Genomic DNA, 27066 nt, shown 5'->3' on the forward strand with positions numbered 1-27066 from the left:
GTAGTCTGCTTTTCCCCACATGTCTGTCTACTCCTGATCACCATGTGCTTTCTTTTCCTAACAGAGAAATCATTGCCCTGGTGGCTCAGGTGATTCCCATCTCTGCTATTTCCCATCTGTTTGAAGCTCTTGCTGTAAGTATTATGCAATATTCCCTTTACTTTTTATTTTATTTATTTATATTTGAGAGAGAGGGCGCACAAGTGGGGGAGGGAAGGGTAGTGGGAGAAGCCACCTCCCCATTGAGCAGGGCGCCTGATGAGGGACTCGATCCCAGGACCCTGGGATCATGCCCTGAGCTGAAGGCAGATGCCTAACCGACTGAGCCACCCAGCCACCCTGCAGTATTCCCTTTCAGCACCTTTATGATCTATGTGTTTCTTCTGATGGTGGTAAATTTAAACAGAAGAGAGCAGCTAGGGTGGGGCAGGTAGGTGATACTGAATGTTTTTAGCATATTCGCTTGACAAGAACACCGATACGTGATTATGGATTTTTAAGTCCAAGTACCCCTGGGATGGGACGTGCTCGGGATGGGAGTCTTTCCGAAGCCTTGGCAGCGTTCTCACCGATGCATGTTTTCTGCCTACAGTGCACAGGTGGTGGTGTTCTGCGGGGGAGCGGCAACCAGAGGGTTGGGGCCCTTGTCAATACCATTGGGTATTACATGATTGGTCTCCCGGTCGGGATTTCGCTGATGTTCACAGCCAGAATGGGAGTGGTTGGTAAGCCTTTACCACGGGCCCCAAAATGACTCTTGGAACACGTAGGCTTTTTTGGGAGACTTGGCTCTGGAAGTTCACGCCTCTCTTACCTGACGCTGGGCCCTCTTATCTCTCTTCCACACTGACGTACTTGAGCAAAGCAGGATGACTTTCCTGCTCCTCTCCCTGTCCTGTGTCATCAAGTGCTCACTTCTTCCAACTCCTTCCAACTCCTGTTGGTGACAGCAGGAGTGCTGAAGAAACCTTCAGAAGTGTACCTTTGTTGGCCCCAGTTCTGTCCTTTGGTGACAGCCCTTTTCTGGTGAGACCCTGAGGGCGAGTCTGCAGGACGAGTTGAGGCCATTGTAAACTGGCCCTATCGGAGCGTTTGGGGGGAGGCCGGAGAGGCCAGGGGTCAGCCTTGCTGTGATTCTTCGGAACTCCCGACAACGTACACGGTATGGTGGCTGTATACATTCGAGATCATGCCCCCCCTGTGGCTTAGCCCATGTAGCACCTGGAGCTGTGCTCTGGAAGTCACCTTCATGGCCATCCTATACTTTCCATCTCCTGCCTGGTGTGACCTTTTAAGCCATGTGTCTTGCAGGTCCCATCCGGAACGGCATGAGTGTCGTGTGTGAACATTACAGAAGGCAGGGGACTGTTTATCACCTTACCACCTGTGGAGGAAAGAACCTAATCCATAGCATCTGGAATTACTAGAGCTGATCTTTAAAAGAGTAGGGAAACAAAAGACTGCCCAGCTTTGATTTCTAAAATAATAATTTGGAGTACATTGGCAGTTAATAAATGATGCTATTAAAACCTGAACATGTTATCTTTGGGTGTAGTAGTGATGGACTTATTTGTCCATCAGTACTTGGCAGGTCTAGAGCAGTAAGAAGTCATCTGATACCTTGAGTGAACTCCCCATCCCATTATGCTGCACGTTGTTTTCAAGGTCAATAATATTTTAATGAAAAATATGGGAGATGTTCGAAGAATGGAGTTGCCAATGCAAAGTTCACTGGACTTTCATCATGGTGCAGGAAATTATTTAGCTGAGTTTCTGGCATTATTCATACTTTGGATTTGCCAGTGGCATAGCTAAGGGAAATAGTAGAGGAACCTACTTAAAAATATAGATCAAAAAAAAGTAAAAAATAAGTTAAAAAAAATAAAAACATACACGTATCTATGTTCCCAGTGCTCTGCAAGTCCCATTTGTTCACTTGAGAAAAGGATACCTAGTATGTGCAAAGTAGAGGGAGTTAAGAATCCCTTAAAAGAAGTGCCGTGGGAGAAATTTCCAGTTATAAAGTACGTCCTGGGGGTGGAATGGGCAGCGTGGTGGCTGTAGTTAATAATGCTGTATCGCATGTTTGAAGGTTACTAAGGGAGCAGATCTCAAAAGTTCTCATGGTCAGAAAAGGAAACTTTGTAGCTGTATGTGGCGAAAGGTACCAAGATTTATTGTGATCATTTCATGATATACACACAAATATTGAACCGTGATGTTGCACGCCTGAAACTAATTTGTCAGTTATATCTCAGTTTAAAAAACGTTGGGATCTGTGGGCAGGTGAGGGCTCCGTGGGAAGACTAGTCAATCCCTGTCACCCACCTCTTCCAGAAAAGAAGTATAATACGAACTGGTTTTGAATACGGTGTCGTCATTGGTAGGATCCGCAGTATATGTACACAGAGTGTGGGACGAGCATCCTAAGGCTACCCTTAATATCCTCTTGGGCAGCTCCAGCGAATCGTGAAGTCCCCATCATAATCCCTTGGGAGACTTTTCTCAAATACACACATTCCTAGGGGATTCTGATACTCATCATGTTTTGCGATTCCTAGGTTGAGTCAAACAATCTTTTAAATGGCGTATAGTGAAATTCCTGGAAATACGTAACTCATCACTTTTAAATTACAGCTAGAGATAAGCTGGTTATTTTCTGTTTAGGGTGGTTAGGGTAAGCTTGGTAGTTCTTATGGATTGGGAACACTGGTGTGTGTGTGTGTTTATCTATACATATTTGCTGTTATTACTTCTTTAGAGGAATGGCAGGTGGCCGTCAACTTTACTCTTCCAAATATCGGGCTGATCATTCCTGAAATGTGATATGGGGGTGATTGGTATCAAGGAGCAGACCCGTAAACTATGCACCAAATCTGGCTGCCTGAACCTGTAAACCCAGTCTAGTCACGTTGCCCTTACCCAGATCTCGATGGCTGTGGAAATAAACAAAGAGCATCCAAATGGGAAAGCAAAGGCTATCTATCCTGAGCTTGCTCCAGCAAGGGACTTGGCCACCATCACTAGAGTTTTGGCAGAGACCCAAAGGCAGGCAGAGGGTGAGAGAGCTTCGTGGTGGGAAACGGGAAAGCATCAGGTGTACCCTGATGGACGCTGGTGGCCTGGGAAAGAGGTGGGGTAACTAGAAGTGGGGCGTCCTGTGTGATTGGTCAGGCAGTGGTGCAGCTTTGGTTTTTTCTACTTGGCCCTAAGTTGGAAGCAGTGCTAAAAATTAAGGAAGCTGTTAATTACTGATCATGTCCTGGCCATTTGGGGTCAACTGTTAAGGAAGTTATTGTTGAGATCCCTGGAATATCCCGAGAGAGAGCAGTCTGGCCTCCCACAAGTCTGATGGGTAGCAGGCTGGCTTTGGGGGTGTTTGTCATAGGTAGGGGATTTCCTGGGTGTGTTGCTGCAGGTGGTGGATCATAGTTCTTTTATATATGGTGTGACCCTTGTCTGTGTATTCGGTGCCTCAGTCTCTCTTTCAGGGAAAACTAGGGAGCCAGATCTTCACCATTGGGATTATTAATCATCTTCATAGTCAACTGTATTGCAAGGTCTTCTTGAGCTTGATGTTGTCCATCGTGGCGATCAACCCATGGGAGAGTGGCTGCACAGAAACATTCAAGACTTGGGAGAAAATGCAACCAGCCAGCATCACAACCACGGATAGGGTCCCTTCCAATAAGGTTCAGGAGCAGTTTCTCTCTGCCGTCTTTCCCAGTAGATGAAATCTCCTGGGCAAAGATTATGAAGAAGCTGTTTAGGAAGATGTTGTGGAAGGCAGCCTTAAGCTATTGGCGGTAGGACCCTGGTGATAGTTTGCATGAAGCCGGTCAGTCTGGTCAGTCTGGTATCGGGGGTGAAATCCCTAGACACAGGCCTTCCAGTTCCTAATTCATAGGGGATAACCGATGTGTCCCTGAGGGAGTCGACTGTATGTTGTGTATAGTGTGCAAGACTACAGGGAGTGCCTTTGGCCAAGGGAGCTCAAGGGTTTCTGAAAGTTCTGCTAATTTCAATTTAAGGATGACATTGGTCCTTTCTACTTTTACCAGAAGATGGTGGGTGATGAGCACAGGATAGTTTTTTTTTTTTTTTAAGATTTTATTTATTTATTTGACAGAGCGAGAGGGCACAAGCAGGGGGAGCAGTAGAGGGAGAGGGAGAAGCAGGCTCCCCGCTGAGCAAGGAGCCCGATGCGGGACTCAATCCCAGGACCCTGGGATCGTGACCTGAGCCGAAGGCAGATGCTTCACCAACTGAGCCACCCAGGCGCCCTAGAAGTGCATTTAAAAGCTCCTGGGGGCACCTTGGTGTGGCACAGCTGGTTAAGCATCCCAACTTTTGGTCTTGGTTCATGGTCTCGGGGTTGTGGATCGAGCCCCATTTCGGGCTCTGTGCTCAGCGCAGAGTCTGCTTGGGGTTTTCGCTCTCTCTGCCCCTCCCGCTCATGCTTCTCTCTCTCTCTCTCTCTCTCTCGAATGAATAAATCTTAAGAAAAAAAATAAAAGTTCCTTAACTTGCTGTCCATCTACGATGGGGGCTCCAGCAGAAGAGAGAACCCGCTGTGTTTCCCAAGCACCCCCAAATCGGCTGCTTTTCCAAAAGCATAACCCTGCTGTGGGCACATACGGTTCTTCTGTGGTCTTTGCTGGGGAAGCACAGTAGGGTCTGCTGTTTGTGTTGCTTGCGGGTGGAGGACTGTATTCCAAAGGAGAGCTCATACTAGGGGGTAACACATCCTGCCTGATAATCTCCAGCTTCAGTGCTAAGGTACGATTCACCAGCAAATACTACTAGGTCAGAGTTGTCAAGAAGGGTCTCGGATAAAGCTGAGTGAGGTACGGAGAGTTCCCTAGAGCAGGGAACACAATCACCAGGCTGCCCTGCTTCTGGCAGTTTAGGGGAGTGGCAGGGCTTAGGGGGGTTGCGGGGCGAATGGTAGTGTGAGAGAAAAGGATGTACCAACAGAATCTCCCAAGCGGTTAATCCACTGGCTGAAAAATGCTGTGTGTTGTCAGCAGCAGTATCTGTGCTTTATGAGGAACTGAGGTCTGGGCGGGGCGGGGGGGGAGTCTAGAACTCGCTCATCAGAAGCATCCACAGCTTTTGCGGCATAGAAGCCATTGCCTGAACACAAGAGGGAGAAGCCTTTGCACTGGGGTCAAGAGTAAGACTATGATAAACATGGGGCTTTTGGTGGTTTCCCTGAGCTTGAGTTAAAACCCCAAGGGTTTGTCCAGATGGCCCAGGTGCAAATAGACAAAATGGTTTTTTTTTTTTTTTTTTTGTAGTTAGGGATGCCTGGGCTCTAAAGAGGATGTAGAGAAGCCTTCTTCAGATTCCGGAAGCCTGTTTACGTAGGGGCCTCCTGAGCAGAGGGTCCATCACTACGGACTTAGTCAATTCATAAAGAGGTATTGCAATCTCAGGGAAACGTGGCTCCTGCTGTCTGCAATATTCAGCTAAACCTAGAAATCCTACATAGGTCAGACCCTAAATGAACTGTGTTCTCGCAAAATGGTGATTTTGCTTTTGAAACCGTGTCCCTTTTATGCCAAGGCTAAGAACAAGAAAATGGGATTTTTTAAGGTGGGTTTCTTCCTTCTCTGCACAAAGTAGGAGCTCTGGTACCTAGTGTACCAGAACTGAATCACAAGGGAAATTTAGGTGTTTACGATTCTTGATTGAGGAATGGAGGTAAAAAGGGGGGCTTGACTGTACAGATCCACTGCTGTCCTTTGCAGTGAAAGCAAAGAGTTACTGGCTTTCTCTCGGTGTAGAGGCACGCTGAGCAAGGCCGACCAGAGACCCACCACATTGTGCAAGTGGCTTCCAGCGGAATTGATGTCAGGATGGTACTGGGTTAGGTATTAGTGGCGAGTGAGGGATCACCATCTTGGTGATGACCCCGACGTCTTGCATAAATCAACTGGCCTCATTCATTTGATTTTTTTTTTTTTTTTTTTAGTGGCAGTTAAAGGGCCAGTCCAGGGAATGAGAAGACCTCTAGCTATGACTTTCAGCTCTAGGTTTGATTCCCTTCATTTGCCTTGAAGGGATGCTGGAGAAGATAAGGTAGCATTTGGTAGGAGCCATCTGAACTTTTATGCATCTTGCAGCAATTATTGGGCTATGTCAGTAGAATATTAAGGCCGTGGAATGTCAGGTGCAGGGTCAAGATTCTTGTCTGGGGCCTGCGTCCAATATAATAGAGGAGGCAAGTTCTATCCAGAACAGCCCAGACTTGACTATGAATACAGGAGTCCTCTGGGACCTCAAGACATGGTTCCCTCCGGTATGCCTTTGATACAGTTCCATCTGCAAAGTCAGTCTCGACCTCTGAAATTCTGCAGGGATGGTAATCACAGCAGGAAGGTGGGTTTCTTAAGGGTTCAAGGGTTCCAGTCAAAGACTGGGAGATTGGGAAAACCTGTGGCCTATTTGAAATACCAACCACCTCTGTGGTATGTGTAGCCCGAGGCCGAGGTTGGGCAGGGGTGACAGGGTTGTACATAGAGTGGCAGGCGTCCATGAGGCGTTGATGATGACGACCATCTATATTTACAGTTAATTCCCCTGGAGTGTTTAATGAGTGCATTTTGCCTTCCGCAAGCACTCTCGCTGACCTGAAACAAGAGACTTTTCTTTGTCTCGGTTTATCTTTCCTAGTGTCCCTTCTGTTCACAGTATCTGCAAGTTGTCCTTGTAGTAGGTGGTTGGCTGGGGGCGTTGGGGGATGGGCCCCCCAGCTGTCTGTCCGCAGGGCCCCACGTTTACTTTGGGTCTTGTCTCATTTTTGTCCCAAAGTCCTTTCCAAGTGTTCTGCATGTGTTGTCGTTCAGTGAAAGGGCTGTTTTTCATATCAGGTTCTGTTTTCATATGAGGGCTCTGATTTCAGTTTTAATTTTCTCACGGACCTAAGGAGACAAAAGGGTGGCTAATAGTGACATGTCAGCACCTTCTCTGACTCCCAAACGACAGGTAGCACGGGCAGGCAGAAGACCAAAAAAGAATGAGCTCTGGATCAAGGCCAAGGTCGCAGGACCCGAAACTGTTAACAGGAGAACCTCCTCTGGTTTTCCTGGTAGCCTGCAGTAGAGTTGGTCCAAATGGATGCCTGTTGGGTGAGAACTACAAACTCATGGGTCTAGGAGATCGGCGCACGAAACAGGCTGTGTCCTGGACTCTAGTCTTCCTCTGTGACAACACTTAACCCAGCACTGCAAAAAAATAGCACAAGACACAGAAAAAGGGATGAAAAGGAATGACCTGATGCCACCAAGGATGCCAAACAAATGGGAACCAATGGTATCCAGGTACCAAACCAAAGAGGAAATGGCCAAGGGGCTCACTGTAAAGAGATTGGGGTGTGGACCTGGCCCCAATTTACCACGTCCTCTTGAACGGGGCACACCACGAGCAAAAAGGCACAAGGGGCCTCTGTGGGTACCACATCTGGTTGGATGCTGGGGTCCATGTTTGGTAGTGTGGGCCAGGTCTTGGGGGGCCTCCATGATGGGTTGTGGAAATAAAGACCAGCCTGATGCAAAAAGCAAAGGCCATTCATTTTAAGCTTGCCTCCCGCAAGGGAGTCAGCCACCACCGCTTGAATTTTGGCAGAGACCCAGAGGCAGGCAGAGGGGTAGGAGAGCTTTGCGGTGGGACGAAGGGAGGGCTCAGGTGGGCCCGATGGCCTGGGAAAGCTGGAGGCGAGCTGGGTAGAACTGAGGCATCCGGTGGGATTGGTCAGGGGTGCACGTTTGCTTCTCTCTGGTTGGTCCTAAGTTGGAAGCAGGGACAAATGTTAGGGAAGGTGTCAATTACTAATCGAGTCGTGGCTGTTTGGGGTCAGTTATTGCAGAAGTCGTGATTTAGTTCCCTGGATTGTCCCTGGAGTCTGATGTGTCCCCGGCTGGCTCCGTGGGTTGTTTATTGTAGATCAGGGGTTGGTTTTCTGGACGGGTTGCTGTAGGCTGTGGATCAGAGTTCTGTTTTTACCTGCGGTCTAACGATTGCCCGTTTGAATATTCAGTTCCTCACCGTGGACCAAAGAAACCCTCCTGGCTTGGGGCATCCCTCTGTGTCCTGTGTGGGTTTACTAAGTAGAGTGTGATGGTACCTTGGGATCCACAAGGCCCTTCCCGTCTTCCATTCCCACTCAGCCTCTCCTTTTGTGTGGTCATCTCTCTCTGCGGATGACCGTGTCCTGAGAGCTCTGGAAGTCTGTGCCCAAAGCCCGTGAGGGCCTGCAGGAAGCCCCAAGGGAGGGAACATACAAGGCTGCTGACCTCTGCATTTTGGGAACGTGTTAGTCTAGGAAAATAGGACATAGCAGTTTGGAAGTACGGAACTCTTAGAAGTTGGAAATAGTTTGTCCTGGGAACTTCATTTCCTTATAACTGGCGCTTCTCTTAACCGTTAGGCTCCCAAAGGCCGAAAATAGCCTCTGAACGTGCGTTCTGAGATCCAGAACGCTGGGCAGGGGACTTGCCCTGGGCCTCCCAGAACCTTCTGGAAACCAAAGGAGAGAGCACGTGCGAGGTCTCTGGCTCACTGTGGGCTCCACACCAGGCCATGAGAGCAAATTCTCGGAAGTGATGTGGGACCAGCTTATTCCCCAGGGGCGGCCAGTTTTCCACGGAATTAACCTCTGTTAAATATTTCCACTTCTAGGTCTGTGGTCAGGGATCATCATCTGTGTGATCACGCAGTCTCTGTGTTTTCTCAGCTTTATTGCTCAGCTAGATTGGGAAAAAGCCTGTGAGGAGGTAACTATGCACAGTGCTGGCCGGGTAAAGATTCCTGTCCTAGAAAACAAACAGAATCAGCTCAGGCGCTCTCTCTCATTCTGGAAGGGTCCTTCCCCTTTTACCGCCAATTCTACTTTGTCATTGTTGTTTTAGCTGCATTTAATTCAGATGCCAGGGGCCAGATGACCCTGGATGTTAATCCATTCCCCTTTGTTTTATTCATCGAATAAAAAAACAGGGGTTCCTTTCTTCCTTGTATCCCATAGTAAGCTACCACCCTTACGCCTGAAAAGCCAATTTTAGGACAAGATTTGGAACTGGAGAGAGAGGTTGGATGCCAGCAAATTTATCCTGATACTGTTTTTTATGATCCCCAAATATTTCATGAAGATAACCTGCATCCATCTGTCTCTCCAACTTGCTAGGGTCAGTGTGGGTCTAAAAATAGATGGTAGATCAAAGAGGTAAAGGGAAGGGCAAGGAAGGGATGCTATGATCTTGGGGTCCTACCTTCCCCCTAATGTGCTTTTCCATCCATCCTTCCCTCACCCACGGATCCCATGTCAATCATTCGGAAAGACGATTCCATAGTTGTAGACTAGAGAAGCTCCAACCACATGTCAGCTAAAGAAAATGCCTTGGTTTTTCCTACACTGGGTAGTCAAGTCAAATGTTCTATTAGCACTATGTTCTATCAACACCAAATAAAGCCTTGTGGATTTACTTCGAGTTTCATCTTCTAGGCTCAGATCCATGCCAATTTGAGCCTCAATACGGCCCACGGTGGGACTTCTGCTGCCTGTCGGGACCCAGGTATGGAGTAACTGCCTCAGCTCTTGGAACAGGCCTCTCCGGGGGGTCCTGGAGGGGCCATCGGTGGGACACAGCTAGATTTGCTGCCATGAGCTCCCACTGAACTCGGGCAATAAAGTTTCAGAAACAAATGATAAAAGTCACACAAACTGGAGGTAAACAGACTTGGAAGTTTGTTTGCTTGCATTCCAGATATTAATACACTACAGTAGATGATGAGAGGCTGCAGGTCATCCATTCCTTGGCTTACTCATATAAGCGTTTCACAAACAGGCATTTCTAATGCTTGGTGATCCTGTGCTGTGACCTTATCTTGGAGACTGACATGTTTGTGTACATGGGGTTTCCCCATCCCCCAGGCCAACACACAGGTGGGCTTTAAACAGATTACTGTTTTTAACTGTTGCTTCTGGGGAGCAGCATGCAACTGTGGGTATTGTTTTCCTTCTGTCCAATTAGTAACCCCCCGCCCCTCCAGATTCCCAGTTCGTCGGGCAGTGAGTCATGGACTCACACTCTGTTCCTTGCTTCTTTCTCACCGAACCCCTTTGAGCTCACAGGCCGGTTGAATTACAGCTGGCCCCCATTCTGCCATTCCCTACTAGTTCTTGTTTACTTTGTCCAGTTCCCTGTGTGCCTGGTTATCTTTGATTGTGTTCCAGATCTTGGATTTGAACATGGTCTGTAGAAGTAATTGGAGGCCAATAATGATACCGGTCTTCAGAGAGGATTTTCCTTTGCTTCCATCAGACTCTTACTTAGGGTTACTAGCTGTGTAGGGCAATTTCAACAACCGAGCTTCCTGGACCACCCAGCTGACTTGGGAAGCAACGGGGGTGAGGGCTGGTTGACTTCTGGTTTGTCCTTACTTCTTGGACACAGCCCTTGAGTTTCAGCCTGAAGTAGAGAGGGGTTTACCTCGGTAGGGACTGAACTCCCCAAAGCATCGCTCAATCCAGATGGAGAATTCTCAGGTCCAGAGCGGCCCCAAAGGCTGGGTCCCACCTCTGGGTCTCCAACTTCCCCTACATCTTACCCTGGTGACTTTTTGTTGCCTTGGTAGCACTCTTGACACCTTCAAGATGGTACTTTTCATTTATTTTGTCCAGCTTTCGTAATTATCTTCAGAGGATGATTGGTCCAAATTTTCTACCATCTACCACTTATAAAAGCAGGGTAATAATACCTCATAGTACCTCATACTACTGTCGTGAGAGACAAGTGAGCTTTGTACATGTTAAGTGCTGAGAACGATGTCCGATGTGGAAAAAGCATTTTTTTAAAAAGATGATTTATTTGAGAGGGGCCAAGGGAGAGGGAGAAGCCGACTCCTCCGCTGAGGAGAAAGCATTTTGTAAGAGTGAGAGCTGGTGTTACTTTATTGGGAATTCTTTTCTCTCACAACTGCAAGGGCATCGTCACATTCCTAATATCCACTATGCTTTACGAAGAAGTCCGATGCCCATCTTCTTGTTCTGTTAGGTTAACTGCCTTTGTTTTTTCCTTCGGGAGGTGTGGGAAGACTGGATGTCCATCTGAGTCACTATCCTGCTGGATGCTCAGTAGGCCTTCTGATGGGAAGATTCACATCTCTCTTCAGTTCTGGGGATGGCCTTGAATTACTTCTTTGGATATTTTTCTCCTCCATTGGCCTTGTTTTCCTTCTGGACTGCTAATTAGGTGGCCCCCTGAAAACTTCCCTTATGAACCTTAACTTCGAGAGCCCCCGTATTTCTCTAGTTCTTGTGGTGGGGCAGAGCTCCCTAGAAGACCCAAGCCGACAACAGTAGGATTCAGTCAGAGTTTGTGAGTGAACAAACAGAGAGGCCCTCTGAGATGAAATTTCTTTTATTTATCCAAGGTAGCAACTACTACTTTCTGAATAAACTTTCCCTTGGCTAGGAACACGTATATATATGGCATCTTTTATACAAATGAAAAAAATATCCTTTTACACTGCTAACTAAGTTCCTTTTTCCCTTCAGTCGCTTCAGTGGGCCCTGAGAACCGTGGAGGAATTTTAATGAGAGATCTTAGAAGAAAAGATGAGATTCGTTTGGACCTGCACATAAGCCAAGAAGAACGTGTTCAGGCGGATCCAAGGGACACGACTATGTTGACTGGGAAACAGTTGGTGGTGCGGCGTGGGCTTCTGTTCCTGGGGCTCATTTCCGTCTTGCTCATAGGGATTTTAGTGAGAGTATATGTCGGCGGAGTTGAGTGATAGGCAAGAGAGAGAGTCAAGTGATACTTAAAAATTCATAGGCCCAATGGTGGGGATTTGTTTTCAGTTAAGTTAGTTTCAACTGTGCCTATGGGTGTCAAGAATTGAGAGTTCAAAGTTATGTTTTCAAATGAAGAAAAGGAACTAAGGTACAATGTTCTTGTCCAAGACAATGTCTGAGAGTTTAGAGTGATGATCATTCAGTTCATGCACCATTGTCTCAACCAAGGACCACTGGTGTACTGACTGCATTCATCTAATAGCTTTGATAGTTCTTACTGTTTCTTTAGTTAAAACCCATGTACTGAGTGCTTAAGGTTTCCTACTGTTTGAGTTATTTAAAATATATTTTGCAATGTATCTTTCCTTGTGCCTTTAGTGATTTTTCAACGGGCGAATGGCATTCGTTAATATTCAGTTGGGATCCAGATCTCAGGCGCTATGGGCAATGGTGTCGCTTGAGAAACTGAAAGGGGAGAAGACCTAGATTAAGCAGAAAGGAGCCAGATGGCACTGATGAGCAAGCTTCCTCTTAAGGACCTGTCTTAAAATCTGGGCTGACATGGATTGGCAGAGACAAAGAGGAAGCTGTGGGCCTCACTGAGAAACCGGCACTTCATTTTTCTAGAGTGGTAGGCATCCCACAGAGAGGAATAAAGGGTTTGAAGAGCTAATCCAGGCGGAGGAAGAAGTCAGACCCTTTCCTGTGTTGATAGAAGAGGGGAGGCAGAAGAAATGAAAAGAGGGGTCCAGGAGAGGGGAGGCTAGGGGCAGGGGTCCTGTCTTTGTCTTTAAGAAGGCACCCCAGCGGGGCACCAGGGTGGCTCAGTTGGTTAAGCGTCTGTCTTTGGCTCAGCTCATGATCCCAGGGTCTTGGGATGGAGCCCCACATCCACATGGAGCCCCATATCGGTTCCCTGCTGAGCAGGGAGCCTGCTTCTCTCTCCCTGTGCTTGCCACCACCCCTGCTTGTGCTCTTTGTCAAATAAATAAAATCTTTAAAAAAAAAAAGGCACCCCAACTTTGGGTGGCAAACATGGTACATCCAGGAGGTTTTGTGCGGTTGTGTCTCAAAAGGATGGGGTTTCCATGAATGCTCCCTCCTCCCCGCCCCCTCCCTTGGAGAATAGTTGGGGAAGTCTTTGGAGCTGTGAAAGTCCAAACTACCATTGCTAATTCGTCTGGGGGTCAGAGCACAAGACTCTTCAGATGGTTAAGCGTCTGCCTTCGGCTCGGGTCATGATCCCAGGGTCCTGGGATCGAGCACCACATCGGGCTCCTGGCTCAGTGGGGAGCCTGCTTCTCCCTCTTCCTCTCTCCCTGCTCATGCTCGCTCTCTCTCTGTATCACTGTGTCTCAAATGAATAATATCTTAAAAAAAAAAGGGGGCCTTGGATTAAGCAGTTAAATACCAAGTCCTACTTGGACTCCGCCTTCCCGGGGGTGGGGCCACACCCCTTAACGCAGCAAGCCTCAGTATTAAGTACACTGGGTGCTTAGGTGGATACAAAGAGCTAGGCCTGGCCTTTGCCTTGAAAGAACAGATAATGGACCAGATTAAAAAAAGTGCTACCGCGAATGAAAAGCACCCAGGGCCACCTTCAGGCATCTCCACCCTCAAATGCTTTCTTCTTGGAGGACCATTTTGCAGGGGCGAAGATAAAGGCCTGCCCTTAGGGTTGGGCCCCAGCAACGTCTCCTCTCTCAGCTCTTTGTTAGGAAGTTCATACACACCCTCTTCCTTTAGTCTCGGACAGATACTCCCTAGCCTTCTAGAGACTTCTCACAGTGTCTGCCCCTCTTCCTCAGGTAGGAGCCCCAAGGATGGGGGATGGGAAGGCTTATCTGCTGATCTCAAACTGCCTGCGAGGAGCGCATCCCCGGGGGAATACTTTAACACACCCGTAACCCGAGGCAGAAGGAGAGGTCACCCGAAAGGGCAGAGAGGTGCGAGGCGGGGAACTACGAATTCGCCCTCTCCAACACCCCGCCCCCGGCATATTTCACTCTAAGGGCGTACAGTCTCCTTTGTCCTGGCAGAACGCCCCCCCACGCGGCCTCCCACGCCCGCAGATCGCGTCCGACCCTTCGGGGTCTCCGCGCCCCGCCCCCAGCCCCCGGGGATCTGCGCACCGCGACGGTTGGCGGGGGGCGTCCGGGGTGGCGCGGCCAGCCCGCCTCTCCCGCCCCCATCTCCATCCCCATCCCCACCCCCCGCCGCGTCTGCAGGTGGGGAGGTCCGCGGGCGCGCGGGGCGGGGCGGGGCGGGGCGGAGCCGCCCCCAGCCCACCGCCGCCTGCAGCGCGCCAGTGCCCGCGCCAGCATGGAGCCCCCCAACACCGTCGCCGCCGCCGCCGCCCCCGCCGCCCCCACGGACAGCGCCCAGCGGCCCGACACCCCGGGCTGGCGCGGCTGCCTGCGAGGCCTGCGTGGCGCGCTGCCGCCCGACGTGCGACAGGAGGCGGCCGCGCTGGTGGCGCTCGCCGGCCCCGTGGTGAGTGCGCCCCCTCCCCCGACGGCGGCCCGGCCCCGGCGCTCCCCGAGCCTCCCCCCGCCCCCGCCCCGGGCCGGCGGGCGGGCTGGCTCGGTGTCAGCTCGTGCTGTCCTTCCTTTTCGCTCGGCAGTTCCTGGCGCAGCTGATGATCTTCCTCATCAGCGTCGTCAGTTCCATCTTCTGCGGGCATCTGGGCAAAGTGGAGCTGGACGCCGTTATGCTCGCAGTGTCGGTAGGTGTCGTTGCTTTCATCTTTTCTTTGGGGTCGACCCCGTGGTAAAGCCTCGGAATTTGCATTGTATTACACGGCTGCTGTCTTCCCTTGCAGAGTCGGACCTTGACCCCGGGGCACCTTGCTTTGCCTTATCTTTAGATTTGAAGGAAGATTGGGTCAGCTACTTAAGGAGGAGTTTCCGTCTTCGTCGTCATCCCGCCGTGGCCGAGCGGCCCGGGATTGCAAGGAACTGGTAGCAATGGTAGAAACTGTGCGGGTGAATCGAACAGCACTGCATTTTTTCTTCCTGTTATAAAATCAACCCAAACCAAAGAACTTAGAGGCGTTGTAGGTTGTCTGCCGTGACTTCGAATTACACAGTTCATCATGGGCGCGGTATTTTACGCTCGTAATAACGTGTCTCCCCTTGGGCCGTGGATTGAAATGGGTTTTGGTTAGTGATGTGTGATGGAAAGGGGCGTCCCTCTTGCGTCTCATCCAGGCTTTCAGAGAAAGTGAAAAACACTTCCAAGGTGGTGATGGCAAAGGTGGTCTCTCTCAGTCTTAGAAGATGTCTCCTCCGTCCCCACTGGAGGCAATTATATGCCCTAAGGTTGTGGCGGGACCACAGAAGTTTCTCGTTTCACCTTTATGGTTGGGATGACTTCAGTATGTGGAATCAGACATTTTATTTACAGGTCTGTTATTGAGTGAACTAATACAGGTGAAGGAATATTTCTGCTTCCTTTCAAAGTTTAGATGGGGCCTCTAGAAAGAGTCAAGAAAGCAGAGAAGCTTTAAATACAGGCTGTTAACTGTGTCCCCTGGAGAGGATGAACTTGACCCCTCCCCTCACATAGGTCCCTGTGGCCCCGAGACACCTTGTACTCCTGGTCATTCTTTTGGCTGTGAACAGATATTAACAGTGGGTTATTATTGGAAACTTGAAGGGACACTTTCTCTCTGTTTCTCTACAGGGCCCACAGTTGGGGGTCTAACTTTTCCTATCACAGCTTCCAAACCTTTCTTTCCCCATGTCCTTTCTTAAAAATTTCTTTTAATTAACTTTTTTAATGAGATACAATTAACACACATATATAATGTAACAGTTTGATATTTGTATATATTGTGAAAGAATCACCACAATAAATTTAGTTAATGTCTGTCACTATACATGGATTTTTTTCCATGTGATGAAATCTTTCTAATATTTACTCTTAGTAACTTTCAAATGTGCAATACAATATTATTAATTGTAGTCACTATGCTATACATTGCATCCCCACACTTTATATATTTTGTAACTGGAACTTTGTACCTTTTGACTGCCTTTACCCAGCTCCCCGCCCCCAAGTCTCTGGTAATACCCAGTCTGCTCTCTGCCTCTCTGAGTTCAGTTTTCCTTTGTTTAGATTCCACACGTGAGATTATATGGCATTTGCCTTTGACTGGCTTATTTCACTTAGCAGAATGCCCTCAGTGTCCATCCATGTTGTTACAAATGGCAAGATTTCCTTTTTATGGCTGAATAATATTCCACTGTGCATGTGTGTGCAGGCACGTGCACACGGGTGTGGACCACATTTTTCTTTATCCATGCATCCATCAGTGGACACTTAGGTTGTTTCCATATCTTGGCTTACGAATAATGCTGCAGCAAACATGGGGGTGCAGATATCTTTTTGAGTTAGTGTTTTCATTTTCTTTGGTTAAATACCCAGGAGTGGGATTTTTGGATCATATGGTAGTTCTATTTTTAAGTTTTTGAGGAGCCTTCCTACTGTTTTCCCAAGTGGCTGCGACAGTTTGCATCCCCTCCAATAGCGCACAAGGGTTCCCCATCTTCTCCAACACTTGTTATTTCCTGTCACAGACCCTCACGGGTGTGCAGTGATAGTTCCTTGTGGTTTTAATTTGCATTTTCCTGAGGATGAGTGATGTTGAGCATCTTTTCTAGTATCCGTTGGCCATCTGTGTGTCTTCTTTGGAAAGATTTCTATTCAGATCCTCTGCCCAGTTTCTAATCAGATTGTTTGGGGTTCTTTTGCTCTTGAGTTGGATGAGTTCTTCATCTGTTTGGAGATGAACTCTTTATCAGATTCGTGATTTGCAAATATTTTCTCCCGCTCTGTAGGTTGGCTTTCCATTTCGTTGGTGGTTTCCTTTACCGGGCGCAGGCTTTTGCGTTTGGTGTAGTCCCGCTTGCTTGTTTTGGCTTCTGGTTGCCTTTGTTTTTGGTGTCAAATCCAAAAAATCATCGCCAAGACCAATGTCGAAGAGCTTACTGCCTGTGTTTTCTTCTAGGAGTTTAATCGCTTCAGGTCTTGTGTTCAGACCTTTAATCCACTTTGAGTTATTTTTTTGTATATGGTATAAGAATGTGGTCCAGTCCCATTCTTTGCGCTGTGCTGGCCAGTTCTCCCAACACCCTTTATTGAATTGCCTTTTTGCAGTGCCTGTGTTTGGACGTTCCCTCCAGATAGATCACCCTGTACTCTCCCCTGTGAGTGCTATCCAGTGGCCGGAAAAGGCGGTGTTCATCAAACTACGTGCTCATCTCTTTGGGTGTGTGGGCCCCACCTCCCTCCATCTCACTGGCTTCCAGGAACCCCCCAAATCCACTTCAGGACTCACACACTGCACATGTCCGTCCCTCAGCATGGACCCACGGGAGATGTTTTAAACTTTACTTTCCCACTAGCAACCTTTTATTCTGTCAAAATTCCCCACACCTCCCGCCTGCCATTTGACCTCGTGGGGTCTTCCCATGCCGTGGCCCCTCCATCTTCTCTCCTTCCCAGGATGGTGGGCCAGTCCATGCCTGGCCTCCCCTCCCCTGCCCCTCAACACCTGATCTCCATTACTCCCCTCTTCAAGACCAGCCTTCTGCCTGTGTTCCAGAACCATCCTTCCTCTTCCATTTCTTCTCTTTAATTGGTCCCTCTGCACTATGATAAACGTTTCCAACTCCCTCCTTTTCTGTAAAAACCATCTCCAGCTGCTTGTTTCCCTGCCCAGCCCCCTGTCTGGCCTCTAGCCACTTACGCTCTTTGCCAGAAAGTCTGTCTTACGTCTCCATTTCCTTTCCTCCCCGTTGCAGGCTGGCCTGTATCTCTCCACCACTCTTTTTAACGTACCCTGACTAATGTTGTCAGTGACACCCCGGTTCTTCCTTCTCTAGAGGTCTCTCCCTAACCTGGCCTCAGCATCTCCTGGCCTCCCAGGGACTCTGCCTCCTCTTTGCTTCCACTGCTAGTTCTCCTGCCCCTCTCTGACAGGTGTACCTCTGTCCCTTCCCCTCCTCCTCCTGTTCGTTGGTGCCTCTCAAATTTGTGTCTCCCTCCTTGACCGAGGTGCCCCCGCCCACGGCCAAGCACCCCATGATCCATCGGCTTGAATACGCCAGGACCCTCTCACACTCAGAAAATACGGGATGCTCTGGTGGCCATCCTCCCTGACAGTACCTAGACACTCCCCTCTGTTTTTACACCCCACCTCCCCATCGGCCAGCGAGCCCTGCTAACTTCGTTTCCCGCCTTTCTTAAAATGACTCCTCTTCTGTTTCCTGCTACCACCATCCTGGCCCAGCCTTCACCCTTCCTGCCAGCCCTGGGCCGCCCCTCCCCTGGCCCTGAGTCCCATCTCCCCTAGTCCCAGCCATAAAAAACAATCAAGCCACTCCCTGGCTTAAACCCCCTTCATTGGTCCCGACACCAGACAGTGAAATCCAGGCATGGGGCGTCCTGCCTGTGGGTGCCCACTGCGTTCTGTGACTTGCCTGTGAGGCTGGGGCGGATCCTTCTAGACACGGCTTAGGGGCATCTGCAGAACGCTTTCCCGGAAGCCCCAGGCAGGGCCTGTCCTTCGGGGGCTCTGCCACATTCTCTGTCTCTGTGTGCCCTCCTGCTGGTCCACCAGCTCATGTTAAGTTTTGCCAAGCCTGGTTCCTGGCACAGATCTGGCCCAAGCGGATATTTCAGAGAAGTCCATAGCTCCGGGGAACTGTGAGCTGGGCCTCACCTAGGCACCTCCTGATCATCTTCCCAGCACTGTTCCTTTATGCTTTTCCATCCCAAATCACCCGATGATAAGAGCGTAAGAAGAGTTCCTACTATTTGAAGAAAAAGGTTCATAGGTACAGAGGAACTAGAAACCTAAAGTTCAATTAATAGGCCTGAAAAGGGAATTTCCTGGGAAGGTTGGTATATCCCAAAGAGAGGAATTTCTGTAGCTAAGGTCTGAGGTCAGGGGGTCTGTGCCTGTCCTTCCTTGGGCAGTGGGCAGTTAGACTGTGCTTTTAACCAGCTGTTAAACTGTAACTAATTGCTGAGATGACAGCAGGCCCAATATCAAGAAAACTGTTCACGAAAGCTAGATACGTTTAAAAGTGTTTTGCCTTGTGAAAAGTTCTGTACATGCAATGAGAGGACTTACAAAAGTGTTTGTTTTTTATATTTATTTTTTTTATTATTTAAAAGATTTTATTATTTGCGAGAGAGAGAGAGAGAGAGAAAGAGAACACGAGCAGGGGGAAGGGCAAGGGAGAAGCAGACTCCTCGCTGAGCAGGGAGCCCGACGGGCTCGATCCCAGGACCCCGGGATCATGACTGGAGCTGAAGGCCGATGCTTAACTGACTGAGCCACCCAGGTGCCCCAAAGTGTTTGTTTTTTAAATAAAAGAACTTTTTAAAAAATATATATATTTTATTTTTTTAAAGTAATCTCTCCCCTGGACATGGGGCTCAAACTCACGACCCCGAGAACAAAAGTGACATGCTCTACCCACTGAGCCCACCACGTGCCCCCCCCGAACATTGATTTATACCCCACCGTGTTTCATGAAGAGTTTGAGTAGCTTTATAAAAATACCTTCAAGACAGAAGGGCAAATAATTAGTGGTAGGATAGGATCAAAGAAACTTGGATAGAAAAAGACTCAGCCGGGAGGGGTTAGCACGGGAGAAGCTGCAGATGGCCCTCCGGACTCCCTGCCCTGGTAGTTTCCAGAAATTTCCAGCACACCCCAGATGTTACCGAGCTATGTCTTCGGGGGGAAGGATGGCCTTTCCTGATGTTGAGTCAGAGGAGTGTCTCTTGTAGCCTGGGGTGAAGTGGGGGACCGGCTGGGCATGCCGGCGGTCGTTTTTAGGGGGAAGGGATGACGTCCAAGCTCAGGGTTAGCGGCCCGTGACGGGAATACAAGGCAGGCTTTGCTTTGACAAAGGACTTGACCTGGGGAGACACTTGAAGCCGTCGAGGAAGAGTAATAGCCATGCTTTCCTTTCTTTTCCTGGAAGGCAGAGGCGTGTTTGGAGCTTTAGCCCTGACGCTGCCCTGGGCTGGCAGGCAGAGCACAGCGTGTCTTGGGTGTGGGCACCTCCTCCTGCTCCCTGGACCGGGGCCCAGGGGACTCACTCTGCGTATGGCCTGTCCCCGACTCCCGGGGGCTAGAGTCCGTGACCTTGGTCAGCCAAGAAGCTAACTCAGCGAGGGTTGACCTTCCTGCTCAGTGTGAGACCGGGGATGAGAACGAGGGCCTCCATCTCTCCCCAAACCCTGTCATTGCAAAACAGCACCTTGGGCTCTGACCCTTACCTGCAGGTTACCGTCTGTGCCCTTAATGGTCAGGGGCCCCGGGTGAGGCCGAGGCGAGAGGGTGACACAGAATGAGTCCCCGTTTCTCACTAGAGGATTGAAGCCTGGGGCCAGACTTCCCAGCCTCAGGCCACCCTCTGAATGACCGCGGCTTTCTGTGACTTGTTCGAGTGACCGTAAGATGGGAGTAGTGCTCACGACACCTCGCCATGGCAGGGGCCTGGGACGGGGCCTGCTTGTCGCATACGCTCGGTGCGGGTTTGCTGTCATTATTATTAAATGCACGTCGCAGACCAGGGGCATTGCTGTTAGGTATCAGTCACAACTTTTTCACACAGACACTGTAACGGGTGCTGGGTTGAGAAAAATTAGGTTGTTAAGCCACGTTGGTTGACTCGAAGTGATTGGGATCCGTCGGTCGGAGGCTATAGTTGTGTTTACAGTTGACAGTGGAAGGCCTTCAGCGTGGGATCACGGGTTGCTCCTTCGAGATAAGCTGCCTTACGTCACTCCTTGGTGTGGAGGGGCCTGCTGGCCGCGAGGCTGCCCCGGCCAGGCCCCGGGGTGCTGGCTGCAACTCTGTTGTTCCTTGCAGGTTGTGAACATTACTGGGATTTCCGTGGGGACTGGCTTGGCCTCGGCTTGTGACACACTCATGGCTCAGGTGAGGCCCCTCCACCCCTTCCCCACACACCTGTTCTGGTCAGTTCCCTTTCCTGTGGGACACAACGTAGGGGACTGTCCCCTTCATGGCTTTTGTTGCCTCTTCTTTGTCAAATTGTGTCTTCGGGGCCTGTGTGCTCGGGTGGGGCTGGATTTTCCTTCTTCTCTCCCGTTGTGATCTCTCCCACCCTAAAACTGTCCTCCTTCACCCGATGTTGAAGACTTACAGCTCCATCTCCCACCCCCATGGTCTCTCTCCTGAGAGCCGGGCTTGAATGTCAGTCACGTCCCAGACACCTCAAACTCAGCTCTACCAGAACTAAGCTCGTCAGGCTTTCCCACCCGAACTGTTTCTCTCACAAGAATATACCACCCTCCGCTCATATCAGAATCCTTCTTTATCTCCCGTCTCTGTGTGTTAGCAGAGAATCTGCCCATTTCTCTCCGTCTTCATTGGCTCTCACGGGTTTGGGAACTCCGGGTTGGTGTGCTAGCGTAATCAGAGGTCAGATTCTGGTCCAGGCCTTTCACTCCTGGCTCTGTCTTCCATCTCACCCACCCGCTTTACAACCATAGTGGTTTCCCTACTAGGATCTGAGGTGCTTGGGGAGAAAGGCTTTCTCCCATTCAGCCTTTGGATCCCTATGGTTCAGCCTTGCGCTTGCTATGTAGTGGGTACCCTGGAAGTTTGTTGAATGAGTGAGAGGAAAGCAGAGAAGCAAGCAGAGATGGGTAGATGGGTGGACAGATGGTTGGTTGGATAGATGGATGACGGATGGCCAGGTGGGTGGGTGGAGGGACAGATGGATGGATAGATGGATGGTTGTGTGGACGGTTGGGTAGTTGGATGATGGATGGACAGGTGGATAGATGTTTATGTGGATGGTGGTTGGGTGCTTGGGTAGATGGATGATGGATGGTTGAGTAGGTGGTTGGGTAGATGGATGATGCATGGATGGGTGGGTGGGTAGAGGGATGGATGGGTGGATAGATGGTTGGGTGGGTGGTAGATGGATGATGGATAGATGGGTGGGTGGATGTATCAGATGAGTCCTGCCTTCAAACCCCAGCGCCTGGGAGAGTGAGGACAGTGTTATATCCCAAGGAAGGAGCAGCACTCAGCATATGTGGTATCTTCCGAGCTTTTGCACTCAGCTTCTTGGCAGTTTGTGCATGAAGGTATCCCGAGAGAGTTTTTATGGGCTAAGCTAAACACGGCTCTAAAGGATTTAGTGTAATTTAGGCTAGAGTTAGCTCTGGATTGGCATGGCATAGGATATGAATTTTTATTTTTATTTATTATTTATTTATTTATTTTATAAAATCTTTTTTTTTTTAGATTTTATTTATTTATTTGACAGAGAGAGACACAGCAAGAGAGGGAACACAAGCAGGGGGAGTGGGAGAGGGAGAGGCAGGCTTCCCGCGGAGCAGGGAGCCCGATGTGGGGCTCGATCCCAGGACCCTGGGATGATGACCTGAGCTGAAGGCAGACGCTTAACGACTGAGCCACCCAGGCACCCCAGGATATGAATTTTTATTTTAAACTAGTTTTTTGTACCTTTTTGCACCATTTCTGTTATTTTTATTCATGTGGTTTTTAAAAAAAACAAAAAAGACTATATGTTTAATTTATTGCCCCACCTATCAGCATATAATGCACATCTTTCTGTATTAGTAAATATATTCCATAATAGCACATTGTTTCCTGGATTTTAAATAGCCTTTTAAAAAGATTGTAAAAAAATAAAATAAAATAAAAATAAGAAGATTGTAAAAAAATAATAAAAAATAAAATAAGAAGATAGTTAAAAGTCAAGCACATATAGAAACTTCAAGTTACCTAGAAAACTATTTGAAAAAGGTGGGGGAAAAATCACTAAAATTTAACCCTTCTGCGTTATCTCTATTAACTTTTCGGTGAATGTCCTCCAAATATTTCCATCTGTGTACACTTGCACACCCACACCATTCTAAAATCTACATGGTTTTACTACGTTTTCCTCCCATTAAACCATGTGTTTTGGAGAACACGTGGAATGAAGTAGGTACACACAGTCCCTTTAATATCTGCATAATATCCTATGTCATTTATCTTGCCATGATTTTTATTTAATTTGTTTCCATTGCCTCTTGTACCGTGCTTTAAGGTTGACCTCTTTTTGGGTGTGGAAAGAGACGGTCATTCGGGTTACTTGAAGGAAAGGGAGCGTGGGAAAAGCTCCGCGAGGCCCAGACTCGGCCAAGGCCACTGTGGGGACGTGGCCCCTTGGCCTCGGTCGGGTCTGCTTCTGTCTGGGGCCTGCCCTGTCCTCCCCTGGCCTGCTCTCTGCTCCGCGCTCTGGCCGCCCGGCGGCTGCTCACTCTGGCTTCTGGACCCTCATCCCTCTTAGACTTTAGCAGTTTATGTCATTTCCCTGCTGGGAACTCCCCGCTGACCCTGTCGCACCATGGAGGCCGCTGGGCCTGCTGCCGTGCCCCTCCCCGGTCCCAGCCACGCGGGCCGCCCTCCCGGGCCTCTCCCACATGGCTCTCAGCACACCTTGGCATTTTTTACCATTGTTATGTTTCTTCTCTCAAGTCCTTTGGAGGCAAGAACCTAAAACGCGTGGGGATCATCCTTCAAAGAGGAATCCTCATCCTGATGCTCTGTTGCTTTCCTTGCTGGGCCGTCTTCATCAATACGGAGCGCATCCTCCTGCTCTTGAAACAAGACCCCGAAGTTTCCAGGTCAGCAGCGTCTCTTCATGTCAGAACCCCAGGTTCAGAGTGAGTCACTGTCCGGTCCTCTGACCCATATTGACATGTTCGGCCGATTCCCTGGACTCGAACCCCGTGGCAAATGGAAGCTGTGACGTGCGGACCACGGGATAGAGGGCTGGTGGGGTCCACCGGACACGGGGTGACACGGGGTGACACGGGGTGACACGGTGACCTGGTGCCATGCCCAAAGTGAAAAGCTACGGGACAAGAACATGATACCCTTGGCCCAAGTCGACCTTTCCCAGAGTTGCTCCGTTGAGGTGTTTTGCAAACGCACAGAGTATCTCTCTCCTCCCAGAGCAGAATAGGAACACAGTTGCCTTCACTTTTGATTTTAGAGTTGGGGTTTTTTTTAACCTACAATTCCAGCAGGCTCTCTGGGATCATCTTCAGGGTATGTGGGATCCGGGGAAACATCTCTCCTTTTTCAGAAGACCGTTCCCCTGGCTTTAGTGTGAGATACACCTACAGTCCTGACTCAAAACATTTCTAAATTTTGCCCAACTTTCAGTTCATTTTGCTATGTTCATTCTACCTTTTCTGCTAAGAATGAGCTGAAAGATGTGAAGTCCGGCTTCCCTTTAGAAAGCAGACCCTCAGCAGGCCTGATGTAGGGTTAATTTGGGTTGTAGAAAAGGTATCTTAAGAGTGTCACTAAATTTCCCCATTTAATTATTTTTAGTTTTAATTTTTAGAAAATACTGTATGGATTCAATTTGAGGAAATAGGACGAGCAATTGTTTGAATATTAACTGAAGGCTGTTTGTTGTTTATTTCAGGATAGCCCAGATTTATGTGATGATTTTTATTCCTGCTCTTCCTGTAAGTGTCAAGGGTATTCTTTTTTTTTTTTTTTTTAGGTATATTTATTTATTAGAGTGAGAGAGAGAGCACGAGCAAGGGGGAGGGACAGAGAGAGAAGCAGGCTCCCGGATGAGCAGGGAGCCCGATGCGGGGCTCGATCCCAGGACCCCGGGATCATGACCTGAGCTGAAGGCAGACGCCCAACCGACTGAGCCAGCCAGGTGCCCTGCATTGCAAAGCATGAAGCAGCTCATGAATGTGGTCATGTGTACAGTGCCTCCCTCCTTGGTTTTATCATAGTGCTGTTCCTGTGTATGTTCAACAAGTATGTCTTGGACCTGCCATCCCTCCCTTACTGATTCTCAGAGCTTGTACCACTCTGAGGTCCCACAACTTACACTGATCAGGAGAAGAACTTTCCTTCCTTATGCCATGATAACTTTTGATTGCAAATTAATCAGGATATTTCCGGGGCTCCCCTGGGATCTGGGGAAGGGTACCCCCAGTTAGCACCCTGGGAGCCATTCAGATGTCAAGGGAGTGAGCAGTTCCTGCTTCAGCCAGTTAGAAGTCGACTTGTCCATTTGTCGGGGAGTCCTTTCTGGAAAATTCCAAACAGCATCTTAGCCTTGGTTGGTGTGGCTCTAGTTCTCTAAATTTGAGGTCTCATCAAGAAGAAATGTCTTCTTGAAAGACAGAACTGACAGAAACTGTTGGAATTAGAATTAAACTTTCATATTAATGAGAGGTGTCTTTCCATCTCATCTTACAGGCAGCATTCTTGTTCCAGCTGCAGACGAGGTACTTACAAAGTCAGGTACAGATTCATTTTCTATTTTTACCCCACGGTACTGGAAATGTATAGTAAATATTCTTAGGGAGTTTTCCATGAAAGCAATTCACAATTTTTTTCCCTGGCATTCTACCCAGAGCTCCTTGTTGGGGAGACGTGATATCTCGTAGACGGATTTTGTCCAGCTCAGGAGACGCCTGTCTCCAACTGTCAGACTCCTGCACCCACTCCTGATGTTACTGTGCAGTCCGCACGCTCCACCCCTTACCTCTTCCGTGAGCCACCTGCTTGCCTTCCTGTGACTTCTGTCCACAGAAGCCACTCTACTTTGATGGTGGCCAGCTCTGTTTAAACACATGGAGAATCCTAAAGAAAATGTTTATCCGAGGACCAGGGTAGAGTAGGCCACAGACCCAGGAGAAGCGAGGAACTATGGCCCGGTAAAGCCTGGGGGGTTGGGGGGAACACTCACTGCACGCCTGCTAGGGGCCTGGCCTGGGGGTGTTCTGTATGAGATGATTTCATGAACCCTCACCGCGGCCCTGTGGAGAAGTCACTTGGCCAAGAAGTGCCTCCCAAATGGTCTTCCCGTGACGCCGCATGCCAGGAAACGAGTTGCTGTGCATGCGATCCTTCCTTCTCTTCTCTCTCTGTGATATCACCTGGGGCCCAGCGGGTCATTCAGAAGCATTTATACACTGCTGGTTGGTTGGGTTTTACCCGTTTATTATCAAAGGATGTGGCAAAGAATGCCAGCGAACACCCAGATGGCGAGGTCTGTGGGAAGGGGGTGCCATTTTCCCAGCACGCCCTCGTGTTCACCAACCTGGAAGCTCTCTGAACTCTGTGCTTTTGGGATTTTCAGGGAGGCTTCCTCACATAGGCAGGATTCACCACTTACTCTGTTCCCAGCCCCTCTCCCCTGTCTGGAAAATGAGAAATGGGCTGAAAAAGTCAAGCTTCTAATCATGGCTTGGTGTCTCTGGTGACCAGGTCCCATCCAGGAGCCCACTGAGAGTCCCCTCATTATGACAAAAGGCACCCTTGTCACCCGAGACATTCCAAAGGATTTAGGAACTCCGTGTCAAGAACCTGTGTTGAAGACCATGTATTAGAACAAAGGATCCCCCTAGCTCTTAACACTGGGGAAATTACCAGGGATTTAGGAGCGCTGTGCTGGGGACTGGGGGTGGGGCAGGGGCAGAGACCAATATATATGTTTTTCATTATTTCACACCACCTAACTGATTAGCTCTTGAAAATGCTCTCTGTTTTCGTATTTGTCTGGGGATTTTAGGGCATCATCATGCCGCAGGTGATCACTGGGATTGGAGCGAACGTGATCAATGTGGGCATGAATGCCCTCCTGCTCTATGCCCTGGACCTCGGCGTGGTGTAAGTAGTGACCCTCTCATTCCCCAAATCCTGAGTCTGCTGTGTGCTGGCTCCAGTCCCAGGGGCCGGGATGCAGGGGAGTGAGGCAGCCCCGGGGGGAGCACTGAGAGATGCTCCGTATGATAGGGCGGGTGCTGGTGCTCAGGGCACCGGGAGGGGCAACGAACGTAGGCTGTTGGAAGGGAGGGGTGAGGGGCTTAGTTGGGGGAGATGAGGGAGAATGCTGTGCAAGAAGTGATGTGTGAGCTGACACCTGCCTGTCGGAGGGGAGGTAGCCCGAGGAGCCTGTGCAGATGGAGATGGGTGCCCCGGGCGAAGGCAGGAGGGGGGCACAGGACTGTAGGGATTCTCCCTCTCTCTCTGAGTCGTGAGAAACTGAGCCGATTCCATCTCTATAAAGCTCAAGAATAGGAGGGTCCCCCTTAGAAGGCAGTGTCAGATTGGACCTCTCACGGAGGTGCCATGCCGTCGGTCCATCCCTTGGTCGAACCTTCTGGTGCGCTGGCCCAGAGCCAGCCTCCCTCACATGTGGCAGACATGGTCCCACCAG

The 27066-nt window shown here is 49.3% G+C and overlaps 2 protein-coding genes across 2 annotated transcripts in view; both read left to right on the top strand.

Moving 5' to 3' along the window:
• The window catches only part of LOC114198218 (multidrug and toxin extrusion protein 1-like), a 35243-nt gene extending 23447 nt beyond the window's left edge, over positions 1-11796 (top strand). The window contains exons 14-18 of the mRNA XM_028089578.1: positions 65-134; positions 593-725; positions 8683-8777; positions 9503-9572; positions 11558-11796. Of these exons, the coding sequence (XP_027945379.1) occupies positions 65-134; positions 593-725; positions 8683-8777; positions 9503-9572; positions 11558-11796 (607 nt within the window). The remainder of the gene's footprint in view (positions 1-64; positions 135-592; positions 726-8682; positions 8778-9502; positions 9573-11557) is intronic.
• Positions 11797-14224: 2428 nt separating this feature from the next.
• LOC114198204 (multidrug and toxin extrusion protein 2-like) overlaps positions 14225-27066 on the top strand; it is a 60794-nt gene continuing 47952 nt past the window's right edge. The window contains exons 1-7 of the mRNA XM_028089551.2: positions 14225-14290; positions 14421-14522; positions 20694-20762; positions 23343-23491; positions 24304-24346; positions 25101-25145; positions 26419-26516. Coding sequence (XP_027945352.2) covers positions 14436-14522; positions 20694-20762; positions 23343-23491; positions 24304-24346; positions 25101-25145; positions 26419-26516 — 491 coding nt within the window. The 5' untranslated portion in view covers positions 14225-14290; positions 14421-14435. The remainder of the gene's footprint in view (positions 14291-14420; positions 14523-20693; positions 20763-23342; positions 23492-24303; positions 24347-25100; positions 25146-26418; positions 26517-27066) is intronic.

Source organism: Eumetopias jubatus, unplaced genomic scaffold (genome assembly GCF_037043125.1).
Source record: "Eumetopias jubatus isolate StellerSeaLion01/CBP00866 unplaced genomic scaffold, mEumJub1_p1.0 scaffold_10, whole genome shotgun sequence".
In the NCBI taxonomy this organism is placed as follows: domain Eukaryota; kingdom Metazoa; phylum Chordata; class Mammalia; order Carnivora; family Otariidae; genus Eumetopias; species Eumetopias jubatus.